At 43.4% G+C, this 27,292-nt stretch overlaps 2 protein-coding genes and 1 pseudogene across 3 annotated transcripts in view; 2 read left to right on the top strand and 1 right to left on the bottom strand.

Annotated features, from left to right (window-relative positions):
- Positions 1 to 27,292, top strand: part of PKP2 (plakophilin 2) — a 60,352-nt gene that overhangs the window by 15,379 nt on the left and 17,681 nt on the right. Inside the window, exons 4-6 of the mRNA XM_084802290.1 lie at positions 225 to 360; positions 10,112 to 10,319; positions 15,792 to 15,969. Coding sequence (XP_084658416.1) covers positions 225 to 360; positions 10,112 to 10,319; positions 15,792 to 15,969 — 522 coding nt within the window. The remainder of the gene's footprint in view (positions 1 to 224; positions 361 to 10,111; positions 10,320 to 15,791; positions 15,970 to 27,292) is intronic.
- Positions 7,808 to 8,622, top strand: LOC311609293 (BCL2/adenovirus E1B 19 kDa protein-interacting protein 3-like; annotated as a pseudogene). Its single transcript has one exon. The product of its transcript is annotated as a BCL2/adenovirus E1B 19 kDa protein-interacting protein 3-like (transcript).
- LOC311609296 (large ribosomal subunit protein eL36-like) lies at positions 15,990 to 18,769 on the bottom strand. Its single transcript, XM_084802294.1, has one exon. The coding sequence runs from the start codon at positions 18,217 to 18,219 to the stop codon at positions 17,902 to 17,904; it is 318 nt and encodes a 105-aa protein (XP_084658420.1). The 5' UTR covers positions 18,220 to 18,769; the 3' UTR covers positions 15,990 to 17,901.

The following is a 27,292-nucleotide window of genomic DNA, read 5'->3' as shown; positions in this document are numbered from 1 at the left end:
TTTTCTTTTTTTTGAAGCACTTCGGTACTGTCTTCTACAATATCCTCAGAGACTAGTCTAATGAGAATTAGAGAAATTCTGCCAGTAACTCCTGGTGCCATCTGATTTCCAGTGCTGATGTTTCTAGAGTGCAGATGTTGTAGGTCTCCCTAACACTAGCTCGGTCACTTCTGGGCAGTCGGCAGGGCATGGTCTGTGTTCTCACCACCTCTGTGACTGTCTAGGAATGCAGACATGGAGATGACCTTGGAGCGAGCCGTGAATATGCTTGACGCAGACCGCGTGCCACTGTCCAGGATCTCTGCCGCAGCCACCTTCATACAGCACGAGAGCTTCCAGAAATCAGAAGCCCGGAAAAGGGTGAGTCTCTTCCAAGCCCCTGGTAAGTCCAGCAAACTGCCAGTGGTGTGTTGACCCCGCACACCAAAACTAGTCCTTAGCGCACAGTTAAAAACCTCACCGAAGACTGAGACAGTTCTTCCTAGGGCACACAGCCCACCACTGCGCAAAGCAGGAGCGCTGCTGCATGCCCGTAATCTTAGCCCTCAGGGTTGGGGAAAACAAGAGGATCAGAAATTCAAGCTAATTCTTGCCTGCATGGTGAATGTAAGGAGAGCTTGAGGTGCACTGACCTATGAATACAGCATAATGCCATCAGCACCCATTTTACCGGTCCAACCCTTTAGCAGAGTAGTAGTAGTTGATTTTCCACTAGGTCCCTGGCCTATCTAGTCCCAGGTTCCTGGCCACACAAGCCGTTTTGAGTATGGAGTTCATCTCATGGAGTGGGCCTTAAAGCAAATCAGATCTTGCTTGGTTACTCCCACAAGCTCTGTCCCACTGTGGTACCAGCCTATATTGTAAATCTCAGAGTTTGCCGCTGGGCTGGTGTTTACCTCTCTCCTCTGGTAGTGTGCACAGCACCTTCCAGTATCGTAAAGACGACTCATTAGAGTTGAAGGTTCTAGGTAGGTAGCTGCTTGATTTCTCTGCATTTAGTGAGTTATGTAGGTGTTGTCTGTAGCAAGAGGGCCTTGCTGTTAATTTGTGGGAGGCAACAAACATGCAATAGCCTGGGTTGTTTGAGGGGTCTCATGGTACCCCTTTGGCCAACAACACTGTGCTGTATAGTTTTATGTTAACTTGATACAAGCTAGCCATTGAGAGGAGGGAACCTCAGTTGAAAAAAAAGTGCCTCCATATGATCAGGTCGTAGGTAAGGCTGTAAGGCATTTTCTTAATTAATGATTGGTAGGGAGGGCCCAGCCCGTTGTGGGCCACCCCTGGGCTGGTGGTCCTGGGTTCTGTAAGAAACCAGGCTGAGCAAACCACAGGAAGGCAGGCAGTAAGCGGCACCCCTCCATGGCCTCTGCATCAGCTCCTGCCTCCAGGTTCCTGTCCTGCTTGAGTTCCTGCCCTCACTGCTTCTGACGATGATCTGCTCTATGGAACTGTGACTGAAATAAACTCTTCCCAAGGTGCTTTTGGTCACGGGGTTTCGTCACAGCAGCAGTAACCCTGACTAAGACAGATGCAATGATACGTAATTCATTCCTGGCCCTGGATGCTTCATGTGGTGATGAGAGATGATCCGGCTGGAGCTCCGTCTCCCTGTTATTTGACAGTTTCATTTAGAATGGCTTTATCAGTGTGCATAGGTTTAGGAAGGTTCTACTGTATTAGCTTCCCCTACACCCCTTCAGATGGCCCTTACTTTAGCTGCTCCTCCCCATGTTCCTTCCTTCCTCTTCTTTTCCCTCCTATGCCCCATTTGATTTCCCCTTTCCAGTACCACCCCCATTTCACCCAATCCATCCCTTCCCCCAAGTCTCTTACTCTTTATCTAACCTCTGTGGCTATAGAGATTGTAGCCTGCTTATCAAAGAATTAGCAGCCAACACCCATATATAAGTAGATACATACCGTATATCTTTCTGCGTCTGAGTACCTCATTTAGGAGGGTTTTTAAAAAAGATGTATTTATTTATTTATTCATTATGCATACAGTGCGCTGCCTGCATGTGCACCTGCGTGGCAGAAGAGAGAACCAGATCACATTATAGATGGATGTGAGCCACCATGTGGTTTCTGGTTATTAAACCTTTGGAAGAGCAGTCAGTGCTCTTAACCTCTGAGCCATCTCTTCAGCACGCCCCCCCCCCCTTTTTTTTAAGCTCCACACATTTACCTGCAAATTTCATGATGTTGTTTTTTAAATGCATAAATATAACTATACCTAATTTTTATAAAGTCCATTCATCCATTGACGGACATCTAGAAGGGGAACTTTGTACTAACTACACATCGAATAGAGGGCTAATACCCAGGATATACAGAACTTTACAATAGCCATGGAGAAAACAGTAACCGAATTAAACATCCATTCAGATGATAGTGTCCTTTGCCTTGCAGAAGATTTTCAATTCCACGAGTCCTCATTTATTAATTGTTATTCTTAGGGCCTGTGCTATTGGTGATCTGTTCAGAAAGTCTTTTCCTGCACCAATGCATTCAAGACTGTTCTTTACTTTCTCTTCTGTCAGGCTTAGTGTATCTGGTCTCATGTTAAAGTTTTTGATACATTGGATTCTTCTACATGAGGCCATCCAGTTTGACCAGCCCTAGCTTTTTAAGGTGGTATATTTTTCTCCAGGATGTATTTCTGGCTTCTTTATCAAAAATAGGGTGTTCATAAGTGTGAGCTTATTTCTGTGTCTTCATTTCGTTAAGATCATCAATGTGACTGTTTCTTTGCCAATACCATTGCTGTTTTTATTACTGTGCCTTTTTATTGAGATTGGGTGTGCTGATACCTCCAGCTGTTCTGTCATTGTTCAGGATTGTTTCAGCTCTCCTGGGCCTTTGCGTTTTTATATGAAAATTGTCCTTTTAAACTCTGTAAAGAATTGTGTTGGAATTTCCATGGGGATTTCAATGAATCCTTAGAGTTACCTCCAAGATATTATGTATCTTTTGAGGCTATTGTGAAAGGTATTGTTTCTCTATTTCTTTCTCAGTAAGTTTTTTTTTTATAGGAGGGCTACTGATTTTTATGTGTTAATTTTGTATATACCTACTTTTCTGAAAGTGTTTTATCAGATGGAAGAGTTTTCTAGTGGAATATTTCGGGTCACTGATGTACACTATCATATGATCTGCAAATAAAGATACTTTGACATCTTTATTCAGTTGTCTTATTGCTCTAGCTAGATTTCAAGTGCTATATTGACAAGGTGTGGAAAGAGTGCACAACCTTATCTTATTCCTACTTTTAATGGAGATGCTTTGAGTTTCTCTCTATTTAGGTTGCTGTAGGCTATGGGCTTGTTATACATTACCTTTGTTGTGTGTAGATGTGTCCCTTGAATCTGTAATCTGTACAGCTGCTCTATCATAAAGGACTGTTCAGTTTTTTTCTTAGACACCTTTTCTGTACCTAATGAAATGATCATGTGTTTTTTTTTCTTTCAGTTTGTTTATATTGTGGATTTCAGTTTATGATGTATGTCAATTTATGATGTTTTTATGTGTTCTTGGATTTTGTTTGCAAGTATTCTATTGAGAATTTTTTCACCTATGTTCATAAGGAAAATTGGTCTGTGATTCTTTCTTTTTTCAAGTCTTTATGTGGTTAAGGAATCAGGGTAACTGTGGACTCATAAAATGAATTGGGCTATGTCCCTTTGGGAGAATTTTATAAAATTCTTTGTACATTCTTTGTATTTTGTAGAATAATTTCAGGAATATTGGCTTTAATTCTTCTTTGAAAGTCTGGTAAAATTCTTCACTAAAACCATCCAGCCCTGGTGGGTTTTGGTTTGTTTATTTGTTTGTTTTATTGGGAAGCTTTTAATTACTGCTTCTGTTTCTCTAGGAGGTATAGATCTGCTTAAATTGCCTATTTGATCTAGATTTAACTTTGGTAAATGGTATATATCAAGAAAACTGTTTCTTTTTTACTGTCCTATTGAGAGTGCAGGTTTTTAAAGTGAGTCCTTTTGATTCCTTGGACTTACTCCCTGATTTGTGTCTCTAATTTTATTAATTTGGGCCTTTTTTCTCTTCCTTTTAGTTAGTTTGTAAGGTTTGTAAATCTTAATTGATTTTCTCAAAGAACCAACTCTGTTTCATTGACCCTTTATATATATTTTTTCCATTTTATTGATTGCGGCCATTCTGAGTTTGAGTATTTCTTACCTTCTACTCCTTTTATATGTTCTTTCTTTCTTTCTTTCTTTCTTTCTTTCTTTTTTTTTTTTTTTGTTCTAGAACTTTCTGGTTTTTTGTTCAGTGACTAAAGTGAAATCTCTCCAGTATTTATTTATTTTTATTTAGGCACTTAGTGCTGTGTACCTGCCTCTTAGAATTGCTCTCACTGTGTCTCATAAGTTTGGGTATGTTATGCATTTATTTTCATTCAATTACAAAAATTTTTTAATGTCTTGATTTCTGAGTTTGTAATCTTTTTGTTGTTGGTGATACCCAGCTTCAATCTATGCTGGTCAGGCCTGATGTCTTTAAGGACATCTAATATATGCGTAGAGTCTGCTTTGACGTCTTGGTCTTGTGCTTCAGTGGTACTGAATTTCTCGGAGCCTCTTGCAACAGGGTTGCTGGGCTCCAGTGGATGGTAATTGTCTTCTCTCTTATGGACTGTGTGTTCATGCTGGAGTCTAGGCATCTGTGTTTGGGAACATTGTGCTTCTCAGTGGTGGTACCTAGGCTAGTCTTTGTTGGATGGGTTCTTTGCTCTTTGGTTTCTGTTACTCTCTCTCGTTCTTAGGAGGATGTGGTGGCTAGGAGGTGCCTGATAGGGAGTGCTGCTGGGATCCCGATAGGTGTGGCCACTGGAGGCTGCGTGTTGAGTGTGTTTCTAGGTACTGGGAGTTGACACTTAGGGATGTGGATGAGCTAGAGGTGAGTAGGGATGAGGAGGTCCACAGGAGGCAAGAAAGCAGTGTTTGCCTCCAGGATCTGAAGAGTCTCCAGGGAGTAGGGGCAGAGAGGGAAAAGAGGCCACAGCAGGTGGGGGTAAAGCTGAGGGATTGCATTTGGAGGGAAGGAGTGAAAGTGAAGATTGCCTGGCTGCTGGTGGGTCCCAGGGAGTGCCTGAGAGACTGGGGTCTGCCACAGAGGGACGCAGTAGTGAGGAAGTGGTCAGCTACGCAGCTGGGAATGAGGCTGGGAGAATGTATTTGGTGGAGGAAAAGAAAGTGAGGTCCTCTTGGTCCTTTCATTGTAGCCCTGCATAAACGTAATCTCTAACGGCCATTGCAACGTGGTCAGTAGTAGCCTGGTTTCCAATTATCCTCAACCAATAAAATTTTCCAAACATATTCAGCTTAGTCTCAGGTTGATTCTTAGGGCAGGGTAAAAGGCAGCCACATTATTTCCCTAAATATCACAAGAATGGTCTCTAGTTGTTTGTAACACTTTCCTCCTCTGAAGCTTCTAGAGCTTGTCCACGGTTCAGCTCTACTATCTTCCAAGCCCACACCAGGGGGCCCATTAAGCCCACTTTTAGTTCAGCTTCCTTCTTAGTCCACAATCCCCAAATCTTTCCCATTCTTCTGTATAACAGCACGGTCAGACCCGTCACAGCGATAGCCTGTCTCTTGGTACCAACTTTCCTCTTAGTTACTTTTCTATTGCTGTGACAAAACACCATGACCACAGTGACTTACAGAAGGAAGAGCTTATTGGGAACTAACATGTTCAGAGAGCGAGTTCCTTACCATCATGTTAGAGACCTTGACATCAGGCGGGCGGGCACATGTCCATGGCACTGGGTCAGTAGCTGAGAGCTTGCATCCTTATCCTTGACACACTTTCTCAAACAAGCCCCCCCTAATCCTTCCCAAACAGTGGGAAGCCAACCAAGCATTCCAATATATGAGCCTATTGGAACCGCTCTCATTCGAAGCAGCATACACTGTATGTCTATTGTGTTTTTATTCAGTTTCTGGACTTTTAAATTTTTCCTTCTTGATTTCTTTAATAACCAATTCATTATTAAACATTGTGTTGGTTTGTCATTAGGATGGGATCCTATAGGGTGCGCTTCCCCCTCTCAAGGCTGGGACTCTAGTTGGTTTAAGCATGTTCAGGCCTTTTGAATGCTACCATAGTCTCTGTTAGTTTACGTGTACAACACACTTTCCTTGGAGTCATCCATCGCCTCTGCTTCCTCTCCACATAGCTCCCTGAGCCCTGAGGGGAGGCCTCCTGCACAGTGCCCAGCTGTGGCTCTTTGTTAAATTGCCATCTACCACAAGAGGAAACTTCTCTGATAATGGCTGAGCAAGGGTTGGTCTTTACTTTTTTTCTTTTGTACCGTGTAGAATGCCTTGCAGTACCGTGAACGCTAGCCTACATTTTCTTTATGCCCAATTTAGTCTACTGAGTCTTGGTCCCCTTTGTGCTTCCGGCAGAGGCATGTCACACCATTCCACCCACACAAGTCCTGTCCTAAGATGCCTAAATTTGGCCTAACCTCCAACTGAGCACTCAGACAATGTCTGCCCCACTTTTTGTTTTTATGTAACTGTTTTTTTTTAAATATAAAGAGTACTTCCCTTAAGCTATAAAGTAGATAATGTATATGAAACTCAACACTGTGCTGACACCTCTAACAGACAGAATGAGAAGGAGAAAGTTGTTATTATGATTATAATGTACTATTTAGATTTTTGCATAATACTGGTTTTTATTCCTGTCTTGCTAGTCTTTTCACCAATTCTACCAAAAGAAAACATAAGGTTAGAGGACTCTTGCCATGAGTTTCACCTATGCTCTTTTTTTCACCTTCACTTGTTGTATGTTTGTGCCTGCACACGTGCATCATGGCACACAATTGGAGATGAGAGATCAGTTTGTGGGAGTTGATTCTCTTCCTCTACCATATGAGTCCCAGGGGTCAAACTTAGGTCATTAAGCTTGGCAGCAAGTACCATTACCCGCCGAGCCATCTTGCCAGCCCTCACTCATGCTTTCTGTATGAGGGAGGGAAGCTGGAGGTTGATACATTAGGTATTGTGCAGATGTGCATTGGCACCAGCTGCGCAGAGAGCTGGCTGTTCAGGCACCTATATGGCTCATGTGACAGCAAAGCCCACAGTCATAAAAACTGACTTCCTAACGACATCTGCATTATGATGATGCAAATGGTGAGGTCTGTACCAAAAGCCCTTGCTGACTTGAAAATGGTCCTTGCAGACTTGAAAATGTGCAGACAGCAAGTTCACACTCCAGATGACATGTCTACCCTTGATTTCTTCTGTGGTATTTGCAGCCTAAAACACCAAATCACTACTCAAATGGACATTGTTCACTGATTGATTTCTTCTTCTTCTTCTTCTTCTTCTTCTTCTTCTTCTTCTTCTTCTTCTTCTTCTTCTTCAGTTTTTAATTTTTTCAATAAGTCATTCAGATTACATCCCAGTTGTTATCCCCTCACTTGTATCTTCCCATTCCCCCTGCTTCTTTTAATCTACCATAATATATGAATCTAATGCATTTATTTTTATTTTACCTTGGTTTGGTTTTTGTTGCTGTTGCTGTTGTTTTGAGACTTGGGGTAACTTTGTTGCTTGCTAGTCTTCTGCTTCAGCTTGGCCAGTCAGTGCTGACATTGCAGGCATACGCTAATGTATTCAGCTAAGAAACCTGCTTTTCCCTTCCCTTCCTAGTTGTAGCTCTTTCTCTTAATAGACAAATGTTCTTCATTGCATGTGTGGGTAGAAGAAATGTTTTAAAATAGCACATCAAAAGGTATGAGTTTTTTATTTAAAACTGTCACATAGGAGAGCAGAGTGGGCGGCGGGCTGCCCGGGCATCTCTCAGTGACCACTGCAGAGTCCTGTGGCAGCTGGGCTCCAGCTCACTTGCAGAGCTGCCATGTTGCGGAGCCGGGAGGACAACCTGCAGGGCTCCGGGGTAGATAGAATGCACTTCAGCGGTGGGAATGGAAGCAGCAGGCCCACTGCCGTCTCTGCTTATAGTGACTTAGAAGAATGACTGCTGCATGCCCAGCATGAATCTGGATGAAGTAACTCCAAGAGTTCTCCCTGTGACAGCAATGACAGTGGCCTTGCTCCCGGACACCACAGGATACCAGCAGAGTTGAAGTAGACACCCACTCTGTCTGAGGAAGATTATAGTGAGAGAAGAAGAGAAGTTGAAAGTTTCTTGAAGAAAAACTCAGATTGGATATGGAATTGGTCAAGTTGGCCAGAAAATATCCCCCTGCAAGGAGTTCTTTTTTAAACACCTGAGGCACACAACTCCTCTCAGCATGAGAAACACAAGCATTATGAAAAAGGGGGCATTTTCTGAGCAGCCTTTCTGAAGGTTTTCTTCCGTCTCTGTCGCTGTGTCATCTGCTGGCCATTGGGTTGGGGATCTATATTGGAAGACGTCTGACAACCTCCACCAGCACCTTTTGATAAAGAACTGGATCTGGGCTGGAGAGATGGCTCAATGGTTAAGAGCGCCACCTGCTCTTCCAGAGGTCCTGAGTTCAATTCCCAGCAACCACATGGTGGCTCACAACCATCTATAATGTAATCTGACACCCTCTTCTGCAGATAAAGCACTCATATGCAATAAATAAAATAAATAAATCTTTAAAGAACTGGATCTGACTTCTGTTCACACAGTGAGCATCATGTCTGAGCTGTGACACTAACTGAGCATGATCCTTGGGTGTCTGCACTATGTGTGTTTATTTGTTCTGTAAATGTGGTGTTCCCTACTTAGTGAGATAGAATAGACTAATATCATGACCTAGAATTATACCCAAGGGATTGAGTCAGACTGATGCCTATTGTAGCACTTACTGGTAAATTTCTTTGAATGTTCGATATAAATAGTATAAATAATTTTAATTAGTAGCAATGGTGAATTTAAAAATGATCTGTTGGGAGGGAATCATCTATAATTGTAATTCTGTTAAGACCCTTTACACTTCAAAAGAATGAGTAAGTTATTGACATCATTGAAGGGTTTGTCCCAACGGAATGTTGTGGCCTTATAATCCTATAACATAGTAGAAAGTTCTACATGATAATTAAAGGGTGTGGGTTGTCTGTAAAGGCCTCTCACTGTATGAATTAAGGAGCAAGTAGAAGCTAAGGTTTCCCACACATCCACTCCGCCGCCGTCCTCCCTTCTTGTTTTCCAGGACAAGGATTCCAGCCTTGATGTCGGCCATTACCTGGGTGCTCAGTTTTGTTGCAGGCACCTTCATCACTGCTGGAATTAATCCCTTTGTTTGTACTTATTTTTTTGTGTGTGCTTTTTGTTTGTTTGTTTTTGTTTTTGTTTTTGTTTTTGTTTTTTTTGTGTGTGTGTGCTTTTAAAACCAGCCTGATTGTAAACAAATCTGTCTATTTTAAAAGACTGGAAATGAAAAATGAATAAATAAATCTTGGTCAAGTCCTTAGGAGATTACTGGGCTTGCATTGTTAGTCAGTAACCGCTGCTTCTGTTGAGCCAGGCCATCCTCCCAGCCTTACTCTTTTCTACAGCAGTTTTTACAGCCTTGCCATGTTGTATATATCCTGGCATGTTTGTTTCGTTGTCTTGCACTTTACTCAGGTGTGTTAAATAAGTAACATTTTAAGTAAAAAAAAAAAAGTCTCACGTAGTTTATGTCATCCTCTTAAATAAATATTCGGAGCAGTTGACAGTAACCTAGATTTGGAGGTAAGTTTCGAGGCTCCCAGTGTTGCCATAATAAATGCATTTTTCCTACTATTGATGGTAATTTTTATTCATTTTCATTAACTATAAAAACTAATTCAGGAAAGAATACTTGTGTAACTTTGTGTTCTTTCATCAAAATTTCCTAGTCCCCAGACTTAAAGTCATCCTATTTTTATCATTTTCCAGGCTTTTATCACCAAATTCTTTATTCATCCTTTGTTACTTAACCTTCCTCTGCAAGCTCATTGACAGATTTTGCCTACAGGGCAGGTTTTCAGTACAATCTGAGTCTCAGATTGTGCTAGATACAGTTGTTGAGTGATATTATAATTAGCGTTGGTGAGCATCCGTTCCTAAATCTTGACTGCCTTAATAAGTAAGGGTGTATACATTTATTCCTTCCCAGGTGAATCAGCTTCGAGGCATCCCGAAGCTCCTGCAGCTGCTCAAAGTTCAGAGTGAAGACGTCCAGCGGGCCGCGTGTGGGGCCTTGAGAAACTTGGTATTTGAGGACAGTGACAACAAGTTGGAGGTGGCTGAGCTCAATGGAGTGCCTCGACTCCTCCAGGTGCTGAAACAAACCAGAGACTTGGAGACAAAAAAGCAAATAACAGGTATTTCCTGCTACCTAGGAGGAGGCTGGCAATGCAGAGCCAGCCAGAGGCTTTATGTCATGTGTTTTTCTTACATTTCCTGGAGCGGATGGTGAATAATAGACTCTTTGATACGAGCTACCAGGAAGTGGCTTATATCCAGAATTTGAACTCTTTTCTTCTGGAGAAAATATTCTGAAGTTTTCCCTTAATATTTTAAATTAGAAAGTCTATAAACCTATGAATAAATGTTTTTAAAACAACTTTTTAATAAGATTAACTATGTGAAATTTTTACTTAACTTCACTAGTAGCCAGCTTTGCCATATGAGAATGCATGGGTATTTCACGTTACCCCAGACACTCTAGAGGAAAATGAGAAGAAAATGCCAGAGTATTTCTTCAACAGTCTGCATTCTAAATCTGTGAAGGGAGTGAAACGGAGAGTAAATGTGCATTGTTCAAATTGTTCAGAATGCGAAGAGCCACTTTTTCCTGTCTTTATATAACCTGGACTTCACTTAATACCTCAAGTGATTTTGAAATGTAATTATCACCAAAGAAAATTTAGATTTTTAGATATTATGAGGTATTAAATCTTAGTTTTACTGTTAAGGAAACTGTACCTCAAGGAATATAATATTTTTAAAGTTATCAAGAAGTTTTAAGAATTAATAATAATAGTTACCAGTGTTCTGGTAAATACTTTTTTTTCTTAATACCAGGGCTTGAATCCAGACCCTTATTCATGCTTGGCAAGTTTGCTTCTAGACAAATCTCTTAATTTTTCTTCTATAAAATTTTATCACTATATCTTGCTTAAAATATTTGATTTTTAACACTATGCTAGGCGAGACATGCTGAGCTAGAGGACACCCAGCCCTTATTTTGGTATGGTAACTGTATAAACTATAGAAGGGTAGTACCAAACTGCCCTGCTGACTACACGCTATGAGGATGAGAGATTCCTCTCCCATTTGTCACTTACATGAAAATATCCGCAGAAATTAACACTGATGCCTTCGTCCAGCCAACATTCAGAGCACACCTTTCAGAAGTTAGGCACTGAGCCCTGGGCTGGGGAAATTATTTTGTTTTTTTTGTTTTTTTCTGTTCAACTAAAGCATGAAAGACTTCGGGTGATAAAGACGAAACCTAACATTTAGAACCTAGCATATTCTTCATGTAGCAATGACCCATAAGAAAACCAAGCATATTCTCCTTTTCCTAGTCAGAAAACCCTCTCGGGAGGAGCTGGTCTCATGTGTGTGTGTGGGGGGGGGATGTCAGGGCCTTGGCGGTGGTGTGAAAGAGCATGACAGTTGCTCGTGGCAAAGTGCACATGGCTAAGGGAAGGAGGCAGGATCATGCCACGGCGGTCACAACAGGGAACCCTGGAAATCAGTGACTGGGTTAGGATACATAGTAGCAGGGGAAACTGGGCAAGAAAGGTTTTCTGAGAAAATAATCCATTAAACCACACTTTTCTTGTACAGATGATAGACGGCTAAAGTCAGAGAGCATTTGGTGATGCCCATGCAGTAGAAACCATCCAAGCATTCCAGGTTATCTGTACAGCTGACAAATGGAGGGCAGGAGGGCACTTAGTTATATTAATTGTTTTGAACTGATACAAACTTTCCTAAATGATTCCCTTTAGCTCTAGAACAACTAAATAAGGGCTTTCTACACCTCAGAAAAAACTGTTGCCCTAACATAGACACATCTACATAGTAAGAAACCAACATGTAAGTCTTCCTAAGTCCCAGAAACTGTTTCCCTAACGTAGGCACATCTACATAGTGAAAGCCCTGTATGTGAGTCTTCCCCTTATTGGCTCTGCTCCCATTTGTCTATTTGTCTCACTGTCATTTCTGATCCACATTCTTCAGCGAAGGTGAAAATATTCCTTCACTGTGAAAATGCATATTTTGCTATGTAAAAGTTAAAGGAGATTTACTAAAATAACTGTATTTCCTCATGGAACGGACACTAGTTGTAACATATGTGTTTTAATACTATAGACCTCTTTATGCCTTTTACCAGTTTCTTGTTTTTTTTTTTTTTTTATATCATCATAGTTGGCCATAAGCTATGGGTAGTAGAATAGCTCTCATAATTGCTATGTATTTAAATTATCACTGACCAGAATCTGTTTTTGTTTTTGTTTTGTTTTTCTGAGTTAAAAATGAGAATCTATTAATAGAAAGCAGGTAGACCAACATCAGAGAGAGAGAGAGAGAGAGAGAGAGAGAGAGAGAAATATTTAAACCCTAAATATTATGTTGCTGAATCTAACCATTAAGTGACATCTATTCCAAATCATTAGACTGTTGTTTTCCTATTGCCAAACATTTGGGGATTTTAGGGATGTCTGTTGTTTCCCTAGGTATGCTGTGTAGCCTTAGCTGGCCTTAAACTTGACTTGAGAATTAGGATTATAAGCAAGTACCACCATATCCAGAAAGAAACTGTTTAATTGTCCACAAAAAAGCACAGCTCTCACCACAAAGGGCGTGAGCGATAGTTTTCTGTGAGCCAGATGTGACTGACACATCCTGGGACCCAGAGTTACGTTACTCCAGATGTTCCGGTGTGGTAGAGACTCATGAAGCTTTGATCAAAGCAGAGGAATGATGTCATGAATCAAGGCATTTGTTAAATACATTAATGGAAACATCAGTAGGAGGCTTAAAGCTAAGTGAAAAAGTCTCTGGAACTCTTAGTAATGGTAGAAACTGGGGTCCATTTGCATATTACAGATGGTTTAACTGAGCACAGAGGTAGTTACTAACATGATATTCGAGAGATTAAGGATCACTCAAGATATTTTGACTCCCAACTCACCCACATCATTGAAATTTTAACCAGTCTCAGAGAATGTTTAATACAGGTGTGGGTTCCCACCCCCAGAGCTGATATTCAGAAATATAAGCTTTGATAATCCATTTTGAGATTCTGGTACAATGAATCTGGAGTGTACCCCAGATTCTGGCCCATCTCTGGGTTGCTTTGCACACTTCCAGTGTAACACTAACATGAGGAGAGCAATCCTCATTAACATTTTGGCAAGGAGTGAGCTAATTTCTTACCCATCCCAGTTATAAAGCTGGATCTTTTCAGTAGGTATCTCTGGTCTCTACAAAGTGATTCCCCAAAATTTCCTGCCTTAAAACTTCTCAGGTGGTGACTCTGGCTTTGCCTCTTGCTTTGTGCTAAGTAACTGCCCTATTTCTAGTTGATTACTTACTAAGCTCTGTGTGTGTGTGTGTGTGTGTGTGTGTGTGTGTGTGTGTGTGTGTGTGCGCGCGCGCGCAGAAAGGTATGTGCATACATGTATCTCCACAGAATGCTTTTCTTCTGCTGGTATGCCATCCAGAAATCATGGCCTAGATATACATTATCCTACATTAATCTTTTAAAAATTACAACAAAACTTCCTAAATTATACACTTGTGTATAAATAACATAGCATGCCAATCTAAAAAAGGATATATATTGCCTGTTAAAGGAAAATTCCATTCCTTTGTTGAAAGTAATCCTCTTTGGTTTTTATGTAAGATGTACTGAGAGTGCTTTGTATGGTTCTTTGTAATGAGAGGAACTTCATTCATTCATTACGCATCAGATTTTTAAGCCACTGGCCAGCAGAGAAACCTGTTTGTTTGTTTGCTTGTTTTGAACTCAAGGGCGTCCCCTCCCCCACCTCCCACCTCTCCCTCTCCTTCTCTCTTCCTCTCCTCTTTTGTTGCGTGGTAACCCAGCCTCAGGCCTGCCTTTGCATTGTCTCCAACTACCTTCTGAGTTTTATTCTCTCTGTCCCCCTTCCAGGCCTCTTAAGATGAAGTGAGAGGGACGAAGCGATTGCATTGCCGAGCCCTCGGCTGAGACACTGCTCCTGACTAACCCCAAATGCTAGTTTGATCAGGAAAAGACTTCCTGCAGTCCAGAAATCCGTGACCATATCTAATGGAAGCTATGTGTAGGCTGTGTGAAATTCTGGTTGCTCTTTCAAAAATGGGCCATTATACAGACCTAAACCAAACTGTTTAAGCCTGAGACATTAGGCCTAATGTGTTTTAACTGACATAGTGTTGAAGGGTTGCCAGGCTTTAACTACGTAGACCATTATTTTAGTCATTAAAATCAAGAGAGATGATATCACCTGTCATAAAGTAGATATCCTACATATTTATGCTTTCACTGCAGTACATTATATAAGCATGAATTACTGACTGGGAGGATGGAGGAGGATAAGATAGGAAAGGAAGAATCAACCCTTCTTTTTTCTTGCCTCTCTCTGCCCTTTCCTGGAGAGCAGTGAGTTGGACCAACCTATTGGGGAACAAAGGATAGTGAGGCAACATTACACAGGGGCAGAGCCCCTGTCACAGCAAATTGTATGTCCATAGTTTCTATGCTGAGAAGTCTGTGGGTACCAGAGCTACCTTTTTAAAATCCTACACTGATTTTACATTACCTTTCAGCAGCACGCTCCAGTCTCTGTGTAGATGCCCTGGGAACCCTGGCATTTATTATCTTAACTTTTTCCTGGTTGCCTAGCCAGCCTTTCCCCGTTAGTAATGCTACCGAGGGGAAAGTCAAAGTTGTACGAGGAGATGCGAATCTAACCTTTGACAATAGCATTTCAGAGAGATAAAATGCAGGGCTGTTTGTCTTCTACTGCCAAACTCTAAAAGAAGTATAAAAGATGTTTAGCAAAAGTCCTTGACGGCACAAATCCATCACTGGGCAGCAGTTGGCAAACATTAACTGGGAATGTTGATCAGCCCTACTGCAGTAGACTAGAAAAAAGTGTTCTGCGGGCATTCCTGCTATGAATGGGACAAAAATCCCAGGTAAAGGTTACCGGTGGTGAGGAGCAGCAATTAACATCACTGTGGGCCTCCTTCTGGGGAGAAAAACATACTGAATTATCTTAAACTGTTGTTACTGTAGTTGCAGGAGCCAGTTTCTCACCTCTGTGCTGGTGAACCCGAGTTTGGTAGCCCAGTGAGGTCCGCTCTGTAGCAGAGTGCCTCTAAAAGAAACAGCAATGATGCTTAAGGGCATGCGGCTTACTTTTCTTACTGCTGAGATAAAAGACCAAACAGAAGTGACTTATGGGAGCCTATTTGGGCTCAGCATGCAGAGATCTAGTCCATCGTGGTGAGAATGGAGCCATGGAGCTGCTTCTTCACAACGTGGAAAACACAGAGAAGGGAAGAAGCGAGAAATAATAGCCCGCTAGTGGCGGCCCCAGCGACCTTCCTCCTCCAGCCAGCCTCCCAAAGCGGGAGGTGAGCTTCCAGACGGGATCCCAGCCACATCCTGGTTAATCTGAACCTGCATGATCTTGCATACTAGGCAATAGATAACTGTTCTTAGGAATCAGTTTCTGTTCGCATCAACTGCGCGCCACACAGGTTTCCACCCAAAGCCGGCGGCCTCCCCTGGGGTTTCAGCACCATTCTCACTGTAGCTGTTTTTCTAGGTTTGCTCTGGAACTTGTCCTCATGCGATAAACTCAAGCATCTCATGATAACAGAAGCCTTGCTCACCTTGACGGAGAGCGTCATCATCCCCTTCTCGGGGTGGCCTGAGGGAGACTACCCCAAAGCAAATGGCTTGCTTGATTATGATATATTCTACAACGTCACTGGATGCCTAAGGTAATGTCGCCTGTGCCCCAGCCCTTCAGATAGAAGGTGTAATCAACTTAGGCACCGAAAAAGAAGTCGAGATGTATTCTGGATATTTTCTGTAATTACATAGTTAACTTTGACACCCTAACCCTTGGGTGGTAACTGAGGGAATTTATTATAAGCTGTTTCTGTCTAGTTAACCACACCATCCTTACTAACTTTATCGTTTTCAGGGTTACTGTTACTGTGGTGAATCACATGACCAAAAGCAAGTTGGGGAGGAAAGGATTTATTTGGCTTATGCTTCCACAGCACTGTTTATCATAGAAGGCAGTCAGGACAGGAACTCAAGCAGGGCAGGAACCTGGAGGCAGGAGCTGATGCAGAAGCCATGGAGGGTGATGCTTACTGACTTGCTCTCATGACTTCCTCAGCCTGCTTTCTTATAGAACCCAGGACCAGCCCAGGGATGGCGCCACCCACCATGGACTGGGGCCTCTCCCATGATCACTAATTAAGAAAATGCTCTACAGGCTTGCCTTCAGCCTGATCTTATGGAGGGATTGTCTCAAGTGAGGCTCCCTGCTTTCCAATGTTAGTTAAATTGACATAAAACTAGCCAATGCAATATCAAATAGTCACTTTTATTTAAAGCATTCTGTTAGCTACTGGGGATTATAAAAAAATACATAAATAAACAATAAAGATGTTTTCTCAATCCCTCTATAAGTAAAATAATAAAATACACCACAGTGACAAAAAGAGAGTTGTCTTAAAGTATTTAGAAGGAATGAAGGCACAAATGAAATACATGGAAAACTGGGGAATGCTCAGGTGTGACGAGAACAGAGGGTAGGAACCAAGTCATAGAGTGCTCGCTCAGCATGCGTAGTCCCTTAGGATGAAGGGACCCTCGGCATATGAGACTTGGAGTTTCATAAGCTGGAACATAGTCTAAGGACAGGTTGCACAGTTGCTGGGAGTGATCGTAAGGAGTTAACCTTTCTTTTCTTCTGTTAGCAGAATTAGCTAATGTCCCATGTTGAATCCACTGAGTTGGAAATGGATTAAAGAAGGAAGAAAATACAGTAGCAACAGGAACAATACATTGAGAAGATGATACCAGACTAGCAGTGGGGGGTAAAATCCAAGCCAGTACAAGGAGGCAGCAGAGTATTGGGCTAGCAAGTGACTGCTGACATCTTGTTGCAACTGGGGGACATTATGTTGTGGCTACAAACCAGCCGTAAAGAGAGTGTCCATGAAGAAGTGGTGGCCCCCTGCACCCTGTGCCCCATGGCCTGTAGCCGCTGCAGGTGACTTATAGCATACTGGGTTCACAGACATTTATTAACATTAAAAAATAAATACATAGTGTAGCCATATTTCTCCATATGCATTTTTTCAAAGTAGAAACAGACAACTTTTTAAAAGATATTATGAAACCGCAGTGTTCCCTTCCCCACCTAATTAAAGGAGAAACCCCTTTAAAGTAATGCCCCCTCTTAAACCATTAAAAAATTTGAGATTATAATTACATTTCTCCCTTCCCCTTCCTCCAAGCCATCCCATCCACATTCTTCTTGTTGTCTTTTAAATCAATGGCCTCTTTTTTATGAATTGTTATTGCATATGTGCAAGTGTTTTAACAACCTGCTCTGTCTGTATGTTACTTGTAACATTGTTTTCAGGGCTGACCATTGGTAATGGGTTTTCAGTTGGTACGCTCTTCTCTGGAAGACTATTTTTCCTGCTCCCAACATCCTGTAGCTGCCTGGAGTTCTTTCTGTAGTGTGGAGGCCATGTAGGCTTTCTCCTATCCTTTTCCTCTAAGGTGATGCCTATCTTTAAAGTCTGTTTTCTTGGAAGCAACAGACAGATGGATTTTCTTTTTTTTTTTTTTTTTCTTTTTTTCTTTTTTTTTAAACTCTGCACAAACGTTTATTGAGGGAGGGGGCGTCAGTCCTTCTTGGCCGCGGCCTTCCTCGTGGCTGCCAGCACGTTGCTAAGCTCCTCCCGCTTCCTCTTGGCCCAGATGTGCGTGCCCACCCGCTTCTTGATGAACTTGAGCGCGCGCTTGTCCTTGGACACCTTGAGCAGCTCCATGGTGCGCCGCTCGTAGGGAGCGAAGCTGCACACCTCCCTGATCATGTCCCGCACGAACTTGGTGTGCTTGGTGAGGCACCCGCAGCGCCGGCTGTGCCTCGGCTTGCTGACGTTCGTCGTCACTTTGTGGCCCTTGTTGAGGCCCACGGCCATGGGATAGCGCAGGGCCATGGCTGCCGCGACAGGCCAGATGGATTTTCTTGACCCATTGATGTCTGCCTTTTGATTTGAGAATTGTGGCCATTGATAATTACAATTATTGTTGAAAAGTGTGCGTTAATTGTGATCCTTGTGTTGATGATCTTTGGTGTGGTTGTTTGTATTCTAAGTGGTATTTTGTGTTTTAATAATTATGGCTTCATATTTCCCTCCACAGTCTCTCTTCTCTGCTCATTCCTCTCTTCGCGTCTGTTTTTCCTTAAGTTTGGTTTGTTGAATGTAAATATTTTTAGGCTGCTTATATCATGGAAAGTTTTAAAATTCTTCTTCTATTGTGGCAGAGAGTTCAGCTGGTATAGTAGTCTAGGCTGGCTGTCATAGTTTTTTAAGACTTACATGGCTCCAAACTATGGCTTCCAAAGTTTCTGCAGAGAAATCAGCTGTTATTCTGATGTGGTTTTCTTTATACACAACCTGTGGTTTTTCTTTTACAGCTTTCACCTCACAGTAATTGTTATGTATAAGGATAATTTAGTTAAAATATTTGGTAATTGATTGCAATTAGTGGGACCCTCTTCCTTGTAGCTCAAACCTCAAAAAATTATGTGACAATCATTGAATTGTAGAGTATTAAAGAGTACTAGCTGCTGCTGTCCCTATAGCTCTGTTGCAAGGCTACTTGTCCAGTATGTTTCATAGCATGGGTTGTTACGTCACTTCCTTGGGAGTTGGTTGCATCCTATCCTCCACCTCAAGAGCCCTTGATGCAGCATAGCTAGAGCCAGTGAGTGTTGCTTGGACCACGCTTGGAACTTTTGCTGAAGGCTAATTGTTGCATCTTCATCCCTGTATATCATAATAATGGGTTCCTTTTCTCTCTCTCTCTCTCTCTCTCTCTCTCTCTCTCTCTCTCTCTCTCCCTCTCTCCCTCTTTCTCTCCCTCTCTTGTTCTCTCCCTCCCTCTCTCCCTCCCTCCATTCCTCTCTTCCCCCTCCTTTTTTACTTCTCTGGTCTCCTGTTAAAGGACAAGAGGAAGAAATTTGGAGTATGAAATTAAAATAGCTTCTGGCTGGTACTTACAAGGCTAAAGAGAATGGTAAAGGCCGGGCTGCCAGATTAGAAAACAGAAAAAGCACTTAGCCCCCATAGTAATGAGATTAAAGAGGGAAAACTTCCGCTAAGACCCAGGCAAATGCAGGTAGCCCCTGTTGATAACAGTGCCATTCTTCCGTGGAAATTAAGTATCAGATTTGTCCACAGTTATAAACCAGTAATCAGATATTTGAGGATTCAAAGTCACAGGTCACCCTGGGCTGCCTCTGGAGACCCTGTCTCTTCTCTTTCTCTTTTTAAAAAAGTTAAGAGTTGAACTTGTTAAACTTAGGTTGTCTAAGTTTATCCCTGGAAGCCCAACTCCTTAGGCGTTGTTGGGGTCGGCAGGTTTAAAGTGTTCTGTTTTCTAGCTTTTGACAACCGTCTCTGCCCACCCTTCAGAAGATACCCCAGGTACATCACCTCTCGCTGACAGATTTGTGCCTTCTTGGCGGATGCCTGGTAGCCGAGGCGTCCCAGCCCTCTGAGTGGCTGCTCAGTTCCTTCAATGCAGGATTCTTGATCTTTAGTTGCGATTAGAAGGCCGTCTACGTACTGCAAGAGAGTTACCTGGGGATTGCAGATCCGCTAGGTCTGGAGATCCTGATGGAGGGCTTCATCAAAGATAGTCGGGAGTTTTCAAACCCCTGGGGCAGCCGGGTCCATGTGAGTTGTCCAGTGAGTCCCTGCTCCTGGTCCTTCTATTCGAAGGCAAAGATCTCCTGACTCTGCAGCGCCAGAGCCAGGCAAAAGAAAGCATCTTTTAGGTCTAGGACCATTTACCAGGTTCTGTCGGGTGGTAACGCACTTAGGAGAGTGTAAGGGTCAGACACCATGGGGTGGATGTCCAGCACCCTGAGATCCACCTCCTGGCCGGTAGTCTGTTGTTCCTGGTTTGTTTTACTGGCAATAGAGGAGTGTTCCAGGCTGGCTGACATCTTTTTAGGATACCCAATTTTAGCAGTCTATTGATGTGGGGTGTAATCCCCTCTTTTGCCTCTTTAGACATCAGAGCTGCTAGCAATTGTCCCAAGTAGGCTGGTGGGTAAAGAGAACAGACTCTAATAGGTTAGTTAAGCCAATAGGATTCTCAGAGAACGGGGGGGGGGGGGGGGGGGCAGGGATGTGGTGCTGGGCCTCCAGTTATACAGGTCCGAGGACGAGAAAGGCCAATACTGGAGGAATTCGTGGCCATCCTCATCGGGGAGGCCCACCACTCTCAGCGGCAGAGTAATAAGATTGAGTTCGGAAGGAATCCGTTTACTTCAGGTCCCCATGGCTGATCCACCAGGGGAGATAAGTTGGTGGCAGGGAGGTAGTGTTTAGGGACAGATTCAGTAGACATTGAATCTGGGGACAGAGGGGAAGGGGATGCACTGGGTGAGGACGGAGGGGGAGGAGGAAGGGGACTGAGGGGAGGGGTAACAGTCTGCCAGGGGAGGAAGGAGAGGACAGCGATTGACCCGCCAGATAAGGGGTGTGGGGGAGAATCTAGGTGAAGCAGGTCAGGTCGTTTGTGACAGGATCTTCTTGGATGACAGGTGGTGGTCGCCTCTGGCTGAGAGGTGGTTACAGCTGCAGACGCTGGAGGCTCCTGTAAGCCAAGAATCTGGGGAATGGGGTTAAAGAAGAAGGGGAGACTCCTACGCTCCCCTTAACCTAGGCAACGTGGTTCCCTGTACCTTGCTTCCTCAGCCCAGACCAATCGTTCGCGAATCAGATTCAGAGTAAAGGAGAAAGTGACAGAATTTACACAGACAAGAGACCAGACAGGCTGCAGCAGTACCTGTGATTCCTCGACCGGGGTCTGGTCTTCAAGGGGCTTCAGATCTTGGCGAGGCCTCCAAAATGTTAATCTTAAGTCTTCTAAGTTTATCCTTGGAAGCCCAATTGAGAGACAGAGTCCAGATTTGATGCAAAAGCAAAGAAATTTATTAATATGATGAGTCAGGGTCCACCAAACTCTGGAGAGATGGAAGGACTCCATCCTACAGAGACTCAGGGTTTAAATATCTTTTACAAAAAGTAAAACTCAGTGACAATGGTTAATTAAAGAGTGCTGGGTTAACAATAGAGGGGTCTAGGGTGGTAAATTCTAAGTAGGGTGAGATAAGAGCAGTAATTTCCAGGAGCAGGGTTGAGATGGGGGCTAGGGAGAATTTTTAACTTGTTCTCCTTAGTTTGCTACAGCTTTGTTTGTTCTCATTATCGGCCTGCAGACAACGCTCTTGTCATGGGAGCTGAGTCCTGGCCACCTGTAATTTTATATTTCCTCAGCTAAAAACTCCATTTCCTTAGCTAATAATGAATCACTATTTCCTTTAGCTGATAATGACACTGCTGAGTTCAGGCCATAATGATGAAACCCTATTTCCTTTAGCTGACAATAACACTGCTGAGTTCAGGCCATGTAGAATCTTATAAACTAAATTTACAATCTATGAAATGTCACAGTTATGTGGCAGTGAGGGAGCTTTCTAGTCAGATCCCCTAGCTTGAGCGAGTGCAGGGTGGCCCAGCTTAGCCAGGGTTGAGACAACGGGAGTATGGGAGTCCGGTTCCCAACAAGTAGGGGAAGGGAGCCTTGGACTTGTAAAATGTCAGGTAGCCAACTGCACTTTGTTAAAATAAAGACAGTCAAGGGCTAGATTTTAATTCACTAAGCTTAATGATAAAAGAAAGACAAAGACAGAGAGCTATGGAGGGAAAAAACAGGGGAGTGAGTCCCCCCCACCCCACCCCCCCAGACCTCTGGGTAACCGAATTGCAGGAGCCACACCCAAGATGCCTCTTGGGACTTGTCTCCAGGGCAGCTTTGATATGTCTTTCTTTGAAGAGCTTTTGACACCTTTTGGCCTAAAGTCTGTTCTGTTTGCTTTGGAAGTATCCCTGCAAGGAACTAGCCTTTTACCACATTTTGGGGCCTGGTGGGCTGTTGCCAGCAGGGGTACACCCTCCTGTTTCTGAGCCGGAAGCTTAGCTGGAGGGAGCTTCTCCTCCACCTACAAAGGCCCACAGACTCCAGGGATTTCAGATGAAGGGGGCAAAGAAAAATTTAAAGAAGTTTCCTCAGTAACCTTAATTAGACACTAACTAGAAGCTGGGTCAAAAACTGCATATTTTCCAAATCTATAACAGTTGAATTCAATTCACTGATCAGTAGCTGAAACAAACAAACCCCCTGATATTTAAGGCAACCATGGGAGACTGTAGATAAAATATCCACCTTTGTTGTTGTAATGAAAAACCAATGAAGAGCTACCCATCAGCCCAGTCAGCCCAGAGTACTCTCTTTAATCCTTAAGTCATCACATTGCTGACAAATAGCCTGGAAGGCTGATTTACCTGCAGTTAAGAAGAACACCAGGTGTGAGTTTTAGGTTGGCTTGTTAAGCACTGTTTGTTGGATTTGGGGTTTCAGTATCCTCCAGGACTACGAGGTCCATTAGACAATGAAGACTCTGCCCACTATATTGAGCCATGAAAGACGTTCAACCCAACTGTGACCACAGGACCAGTCTTTTCAAATGCCCTATAAAGAAAAGGCACCAGAAGATTCAGGCAAGCTCACAACCAGAAATATTATTAGTTAAAGGCCTTCAAAAATTGATCCTCCCAAGTGGTGGAGCAGCATGCCATTCATCCCAGCACTTGGGAGGCAAAGGCAGGAGAATCTCTTGAGTTCCAGGCCAGCCTGGTCTACAGAGAGAGTTCCAGAACAGCCAGGGCTACACAAAAAACAAAAGAGTGATACTCAATCCTAGTACTTCTATGAGAAAGGGCTGGGATAGAGGGATGGCCTGGCATCTCCAGAGAGATCTGAAGGCAAAGCTGAGAAGAATTATCCAGCTTGAAAGGAAACTAAGGGATGCTGCTCATAAGGAAGGGCAGAGGGACCGTGTATCAAGGTGGGATCCTTTACAGAATGCTGGATGATTGTGCTGGTGAGGGGTTCAGGCCTCACTTTGCACTCACTGTCCTTTACCACTGATGCAACAGGTGAGGACGCAGATCTGCAAGATGTGGCTGTACATTTAGAGTGTGTGTGTGTGTGTGTGTGTGTGTGTGTGTGTGTGTGTGTGTGTGTACTTAGTGATGTCTTTCACTTCTTTCAGTGTTTCTGCGTGTTCTGGAGATATCTTCCCAAAGTCACAAGTAACCTACCAGGAGTGTGTGCGGTTTGAATGCATCTGAATGACATTCTTATAACACTATAATTTGATTCCTCCGCCCCCCCTCCCAAGTACCAGTGCACCTCAGGTATCCCCCATATGCTTTAGAAGCCTGAAGTCTTAGATGAAATGCAGGAAGTTGAAAGAATGTAAATAGAATTGAGAGTAGTTTGGTTGGGAGGTTGTAATTGGAGTACATTATTAGTTTTTCTGGTTTTCAGAAACTTGCAATTGCCATTTACCGTTGGCGGGTGGTCTGGGGTTGGTCCAGATGATGCTGGCTTCCAGAGGAGAGCTGATGGACCTCAAGGTCAAAGGTCAAAGTTCCTGTTTCTTGATCAGGGGCAGCTTAGGAGCATTCATGGTGAGGCTGTGGCCTAGGTGAGTCTCCCGGTCTCCGGTGATTTTCCACTAGGTGTTACAGTTAGCTCTTTTAGACTGAGATTCCTGGTATCAGATAGCAGTGGAAACTCAGGCATTCTAAAGGCCTGAGGTGATACCAAAGTGTTACAGCCCCTTGGTTATGCCTCTGTGCTAAGCACACCAGAGGATGTGGGGCAGACACTTGAAACCAGCCAGAAGGCAGATCTGGTGAGACGCAGGGCTGGTGCTTCACCAATGGTCAGCACCAAGCTAGCACTGGTGATGGAGCGGGCTTTCGCGGCTGCTAAGACAGCTCCTCCATCACTGCCTGACCAGCAGTCAAGCCCTGGGAGTCTAGCAGCGATTCTCCATGGAGGAGGGGAGCTCTCCCATCCCAGAATAAATGGAGTCTTAGACAGTCATGGTGAAGGAATGGTGCGAGCAAGAGAGAGCAAGCCATCCTTTATTTTAGTGAATCAGGGATTTATAAGCCTTAGGCAGTGGGGAGGGGTTTGAGGGTGAATGTGTCTGATTGGCTGGGGCTAGGGGTGCTAGGAATACTTGATTGACATGCAGTGGTACAGTGCCTCATTTACATGTAGTAGCATGGGGACCCTATCACAAGAAGGGAAGCAGTCCTTAATTATCCTATCGGTGGGGGAAGAATTTCCAGGTATGATTGAAGGTCATTTGCTAATGGCTAGAGTCTCCGTAGCATAGCGTGGGGTATGTCCAGGAATCTCCAGTGCTTGCTGAGCAGGTTCTGTCAGGAAAGGGTCGGGCCTGTGATCTTCTTCCCGAGGATTATGTGATACTCCTTAGGGGATCTGGGGGTCCCCTAAGAGAGAACCCCCGCTGAGAAAGGGAGTCCATTGTAATAGGTTAGTTGGCTGTCTGGAAACCCCAGACTTTGACCTTAAAAAGAAAGGTTCCACATGCAATAAAAAGAAATCATGTTATTAGTTTTTAGTATAGGGGAACTGATAAGAAGAAAGAAAGAAACTAACTTGAGAAATACAACTTGTCCAGCCCTCTTGGGACCTAGTCATTGGCTGACCTATGTTCTTGCTCTTCGTCAACCTATTATTCTTTGAGTAGTGTGTCGGGATAGCTGTTCATATTTTTGGAATTTCAAAGGGGAAAGGAATTTTGTCTAAGATGATGTGTAGGTAAAGTAATAAAGACGTCATATCTGGCTAGGTGTGGTGATACTGTTTTGTTCAGCATTGCTGTGGGTTGTCTTTGATCTTTCATACCTCTACATGCATTTTGAGATATCCACTCATGTGAATTTTGAGTGGGATAACATTGAAATTGTAGATTGCTTTTGGTAGGATGGCCGTTTTTATGTTGTCAATTCTTCCAACCCATGAACGTGGGAGATCTTTCATATTCTGTCAGCTTTTCTCCTCAGTGTTTTTAAGCTTCCCCCGTAGAGTTCTTTTTATTCTTTGCTTGCATTTATCCCGGGTGTTGTTTTTTGAGGTCACCATGGATGTGATTATTTTCCTGATTTCTTTCTCTGCCTGTTTTCCATTGGTATATGAAAAAGCTACAACTTTTGTGTATTGGTTTTGTATCCTGCTACTTGCTAAAAAAAAAAAAAAGTTTATCAGATCTAAGAATATTTTTGGTTGACTCTTAAGTGTTTTTTATATTTTCCACAAGCAAGAATCAGTCATTGGCTGCAGCTGCTGCTTTGGGGCCTGCCTGCGGTGAGCAGCAGAATGGTTTAGAAGCATTTTCTTACTTGGCAGTGGGATGGTTACTTTGTAATATTTATACTTCTGAGGTATTCTCCACGTTAAGTCTCCATTGGGTGCATACAGGAAAGAGAAATAGTAAGTTGTAAAAGGACACACCCTGTCTGTGTTAATTCTGTATCCTACAATGCTTTCAGATAAATGCCATTTTCCATTAATTACTGGTTTTTTATCAGAGCAGTGTGATAGTTAAGTTACTTTCTGTCTGGTGACTGCTCATAGGTGAAGTGGCATAATCTACCCTTGCTTATATTTTTGGATAGCTGAGTAACACAGGAAGTATTTTTGACATGCAGGGGCAGCACTGCGGCATTAAGATCCCATGCACTTCCTGTCATCAAAGGCACCAACTGCCAGAAACCCCTGATAAGTCCTATTTCAAGCGCGTAGTGTGTGGATAATGGAGACTACAAGATAACCGCGTCCTGCTGTGAAGCTGGCAGCAGTGGCGCCCTGAGATCCTGTCCTTACCAGAGAGACTCTGAAGTAGACAGAGCTAAGTCCCCTTTGCAAACAACGCAGGTGAACAAGCTGCTGAGCAACACTGACCTTTTGACTTCTCAGAGCAGTTTAAGAGGCCATTTCTCTTATCCAGTGGTCGGGAAAAAGCCACAGCCTTTGAAACACAAAGAGCGATTTCCTGTGGCCGGGAACACATGATATTTGCTAAATGAAGAGCAGAAAGAATGAATGTGGATGAGTTTTCCTCTCTCCTGCACCCTGTGCATAGGATGAAAATAGTCCTATAGTCCTACAGGACCAGAGAGATAGCTCAGCAGTTAGAGCACTGGACGCTCTTACAGAGGACCCGGGTTCAATCCCCGGCCTCCACACGGCATCTCACAGTAACTTCAGTCTCAGGGGATCCGACAGCCCCTTTTCCGACAGGCCCGTGCACATAAAAATAAAATGGAAGAAAAATAGTTCTCCTATCCTGGCGCTGCCCCTAATTTGTTGTCAGCAGGGAAAGTAACAAACTCTTTGAGGCTCGTCCTCCCCGGTGACTCTAGCTGCCGCCCGCTCTGCACGGAGGAGTCAGGGCAGAAGGACTGTCTCATTACTTCAGAGTGAAGCCAGGCCATTCACTCTTCCTCAGCAGATGAACAGCAGGTTTAAAAAAAAAATTACAGTTAAAGGAAACAGGGGCTCCTCCGAAGGCCAGGGGATCCCCAAGGACCCTCACCTGGCCTTGACAATGAAAAAGAAAAGTGATTAACTTTGGCTACCTTTGTGGTCTTAAATACCCAATAGAAATATATAACCAAAGACTAAAATGATCAATATGTTTCTTAACAGACAGACAATTCTTAATGGCCTCAGAGAGTAGATAGAAGTAGATAGCGCCAGTTTAAACAATTGTTTCCTTAGAAAAAACCAAAAAGCCAAAAAAACTTTTATTTTTTATAATTTCTTCACATTATGCCCCAATTATTATCCCCTTCCTTCCTACCTCTCCCGCCCTGTTCCCCTCCCCTAGACCTCTGAGAGGGGCCCTCCTCCCCCACCAGCTGACCACAGCCTTTCAGGTCCATCTTGATAGCCTGCGTCCCCTGCTTCCCTGTGCTGCGAGGGCCTCCCTGCTGAGGGGAGGTGATCAAATCTCGGGCCCCAGAGTTCATGTCAGAGGCAGTCCCCGCTCCCTACCCTTCCCGTGGAAAATGAGCTGCCACTGGCTACATCTGAACAGAAGATCTA

Source organism: Acomys minous (assembly GCF_964271855.1).
Source record: "Acomys minous genome assembly, chromosome: 11".
NCBI lineage: Eukaryota > Metazoa > Chordata > Mammalia > Rodentia > Muridae > Acomys > Acomys minous.
This window is presented reverse-complemented; position numbering and strand designations above follow the sequence as displayed.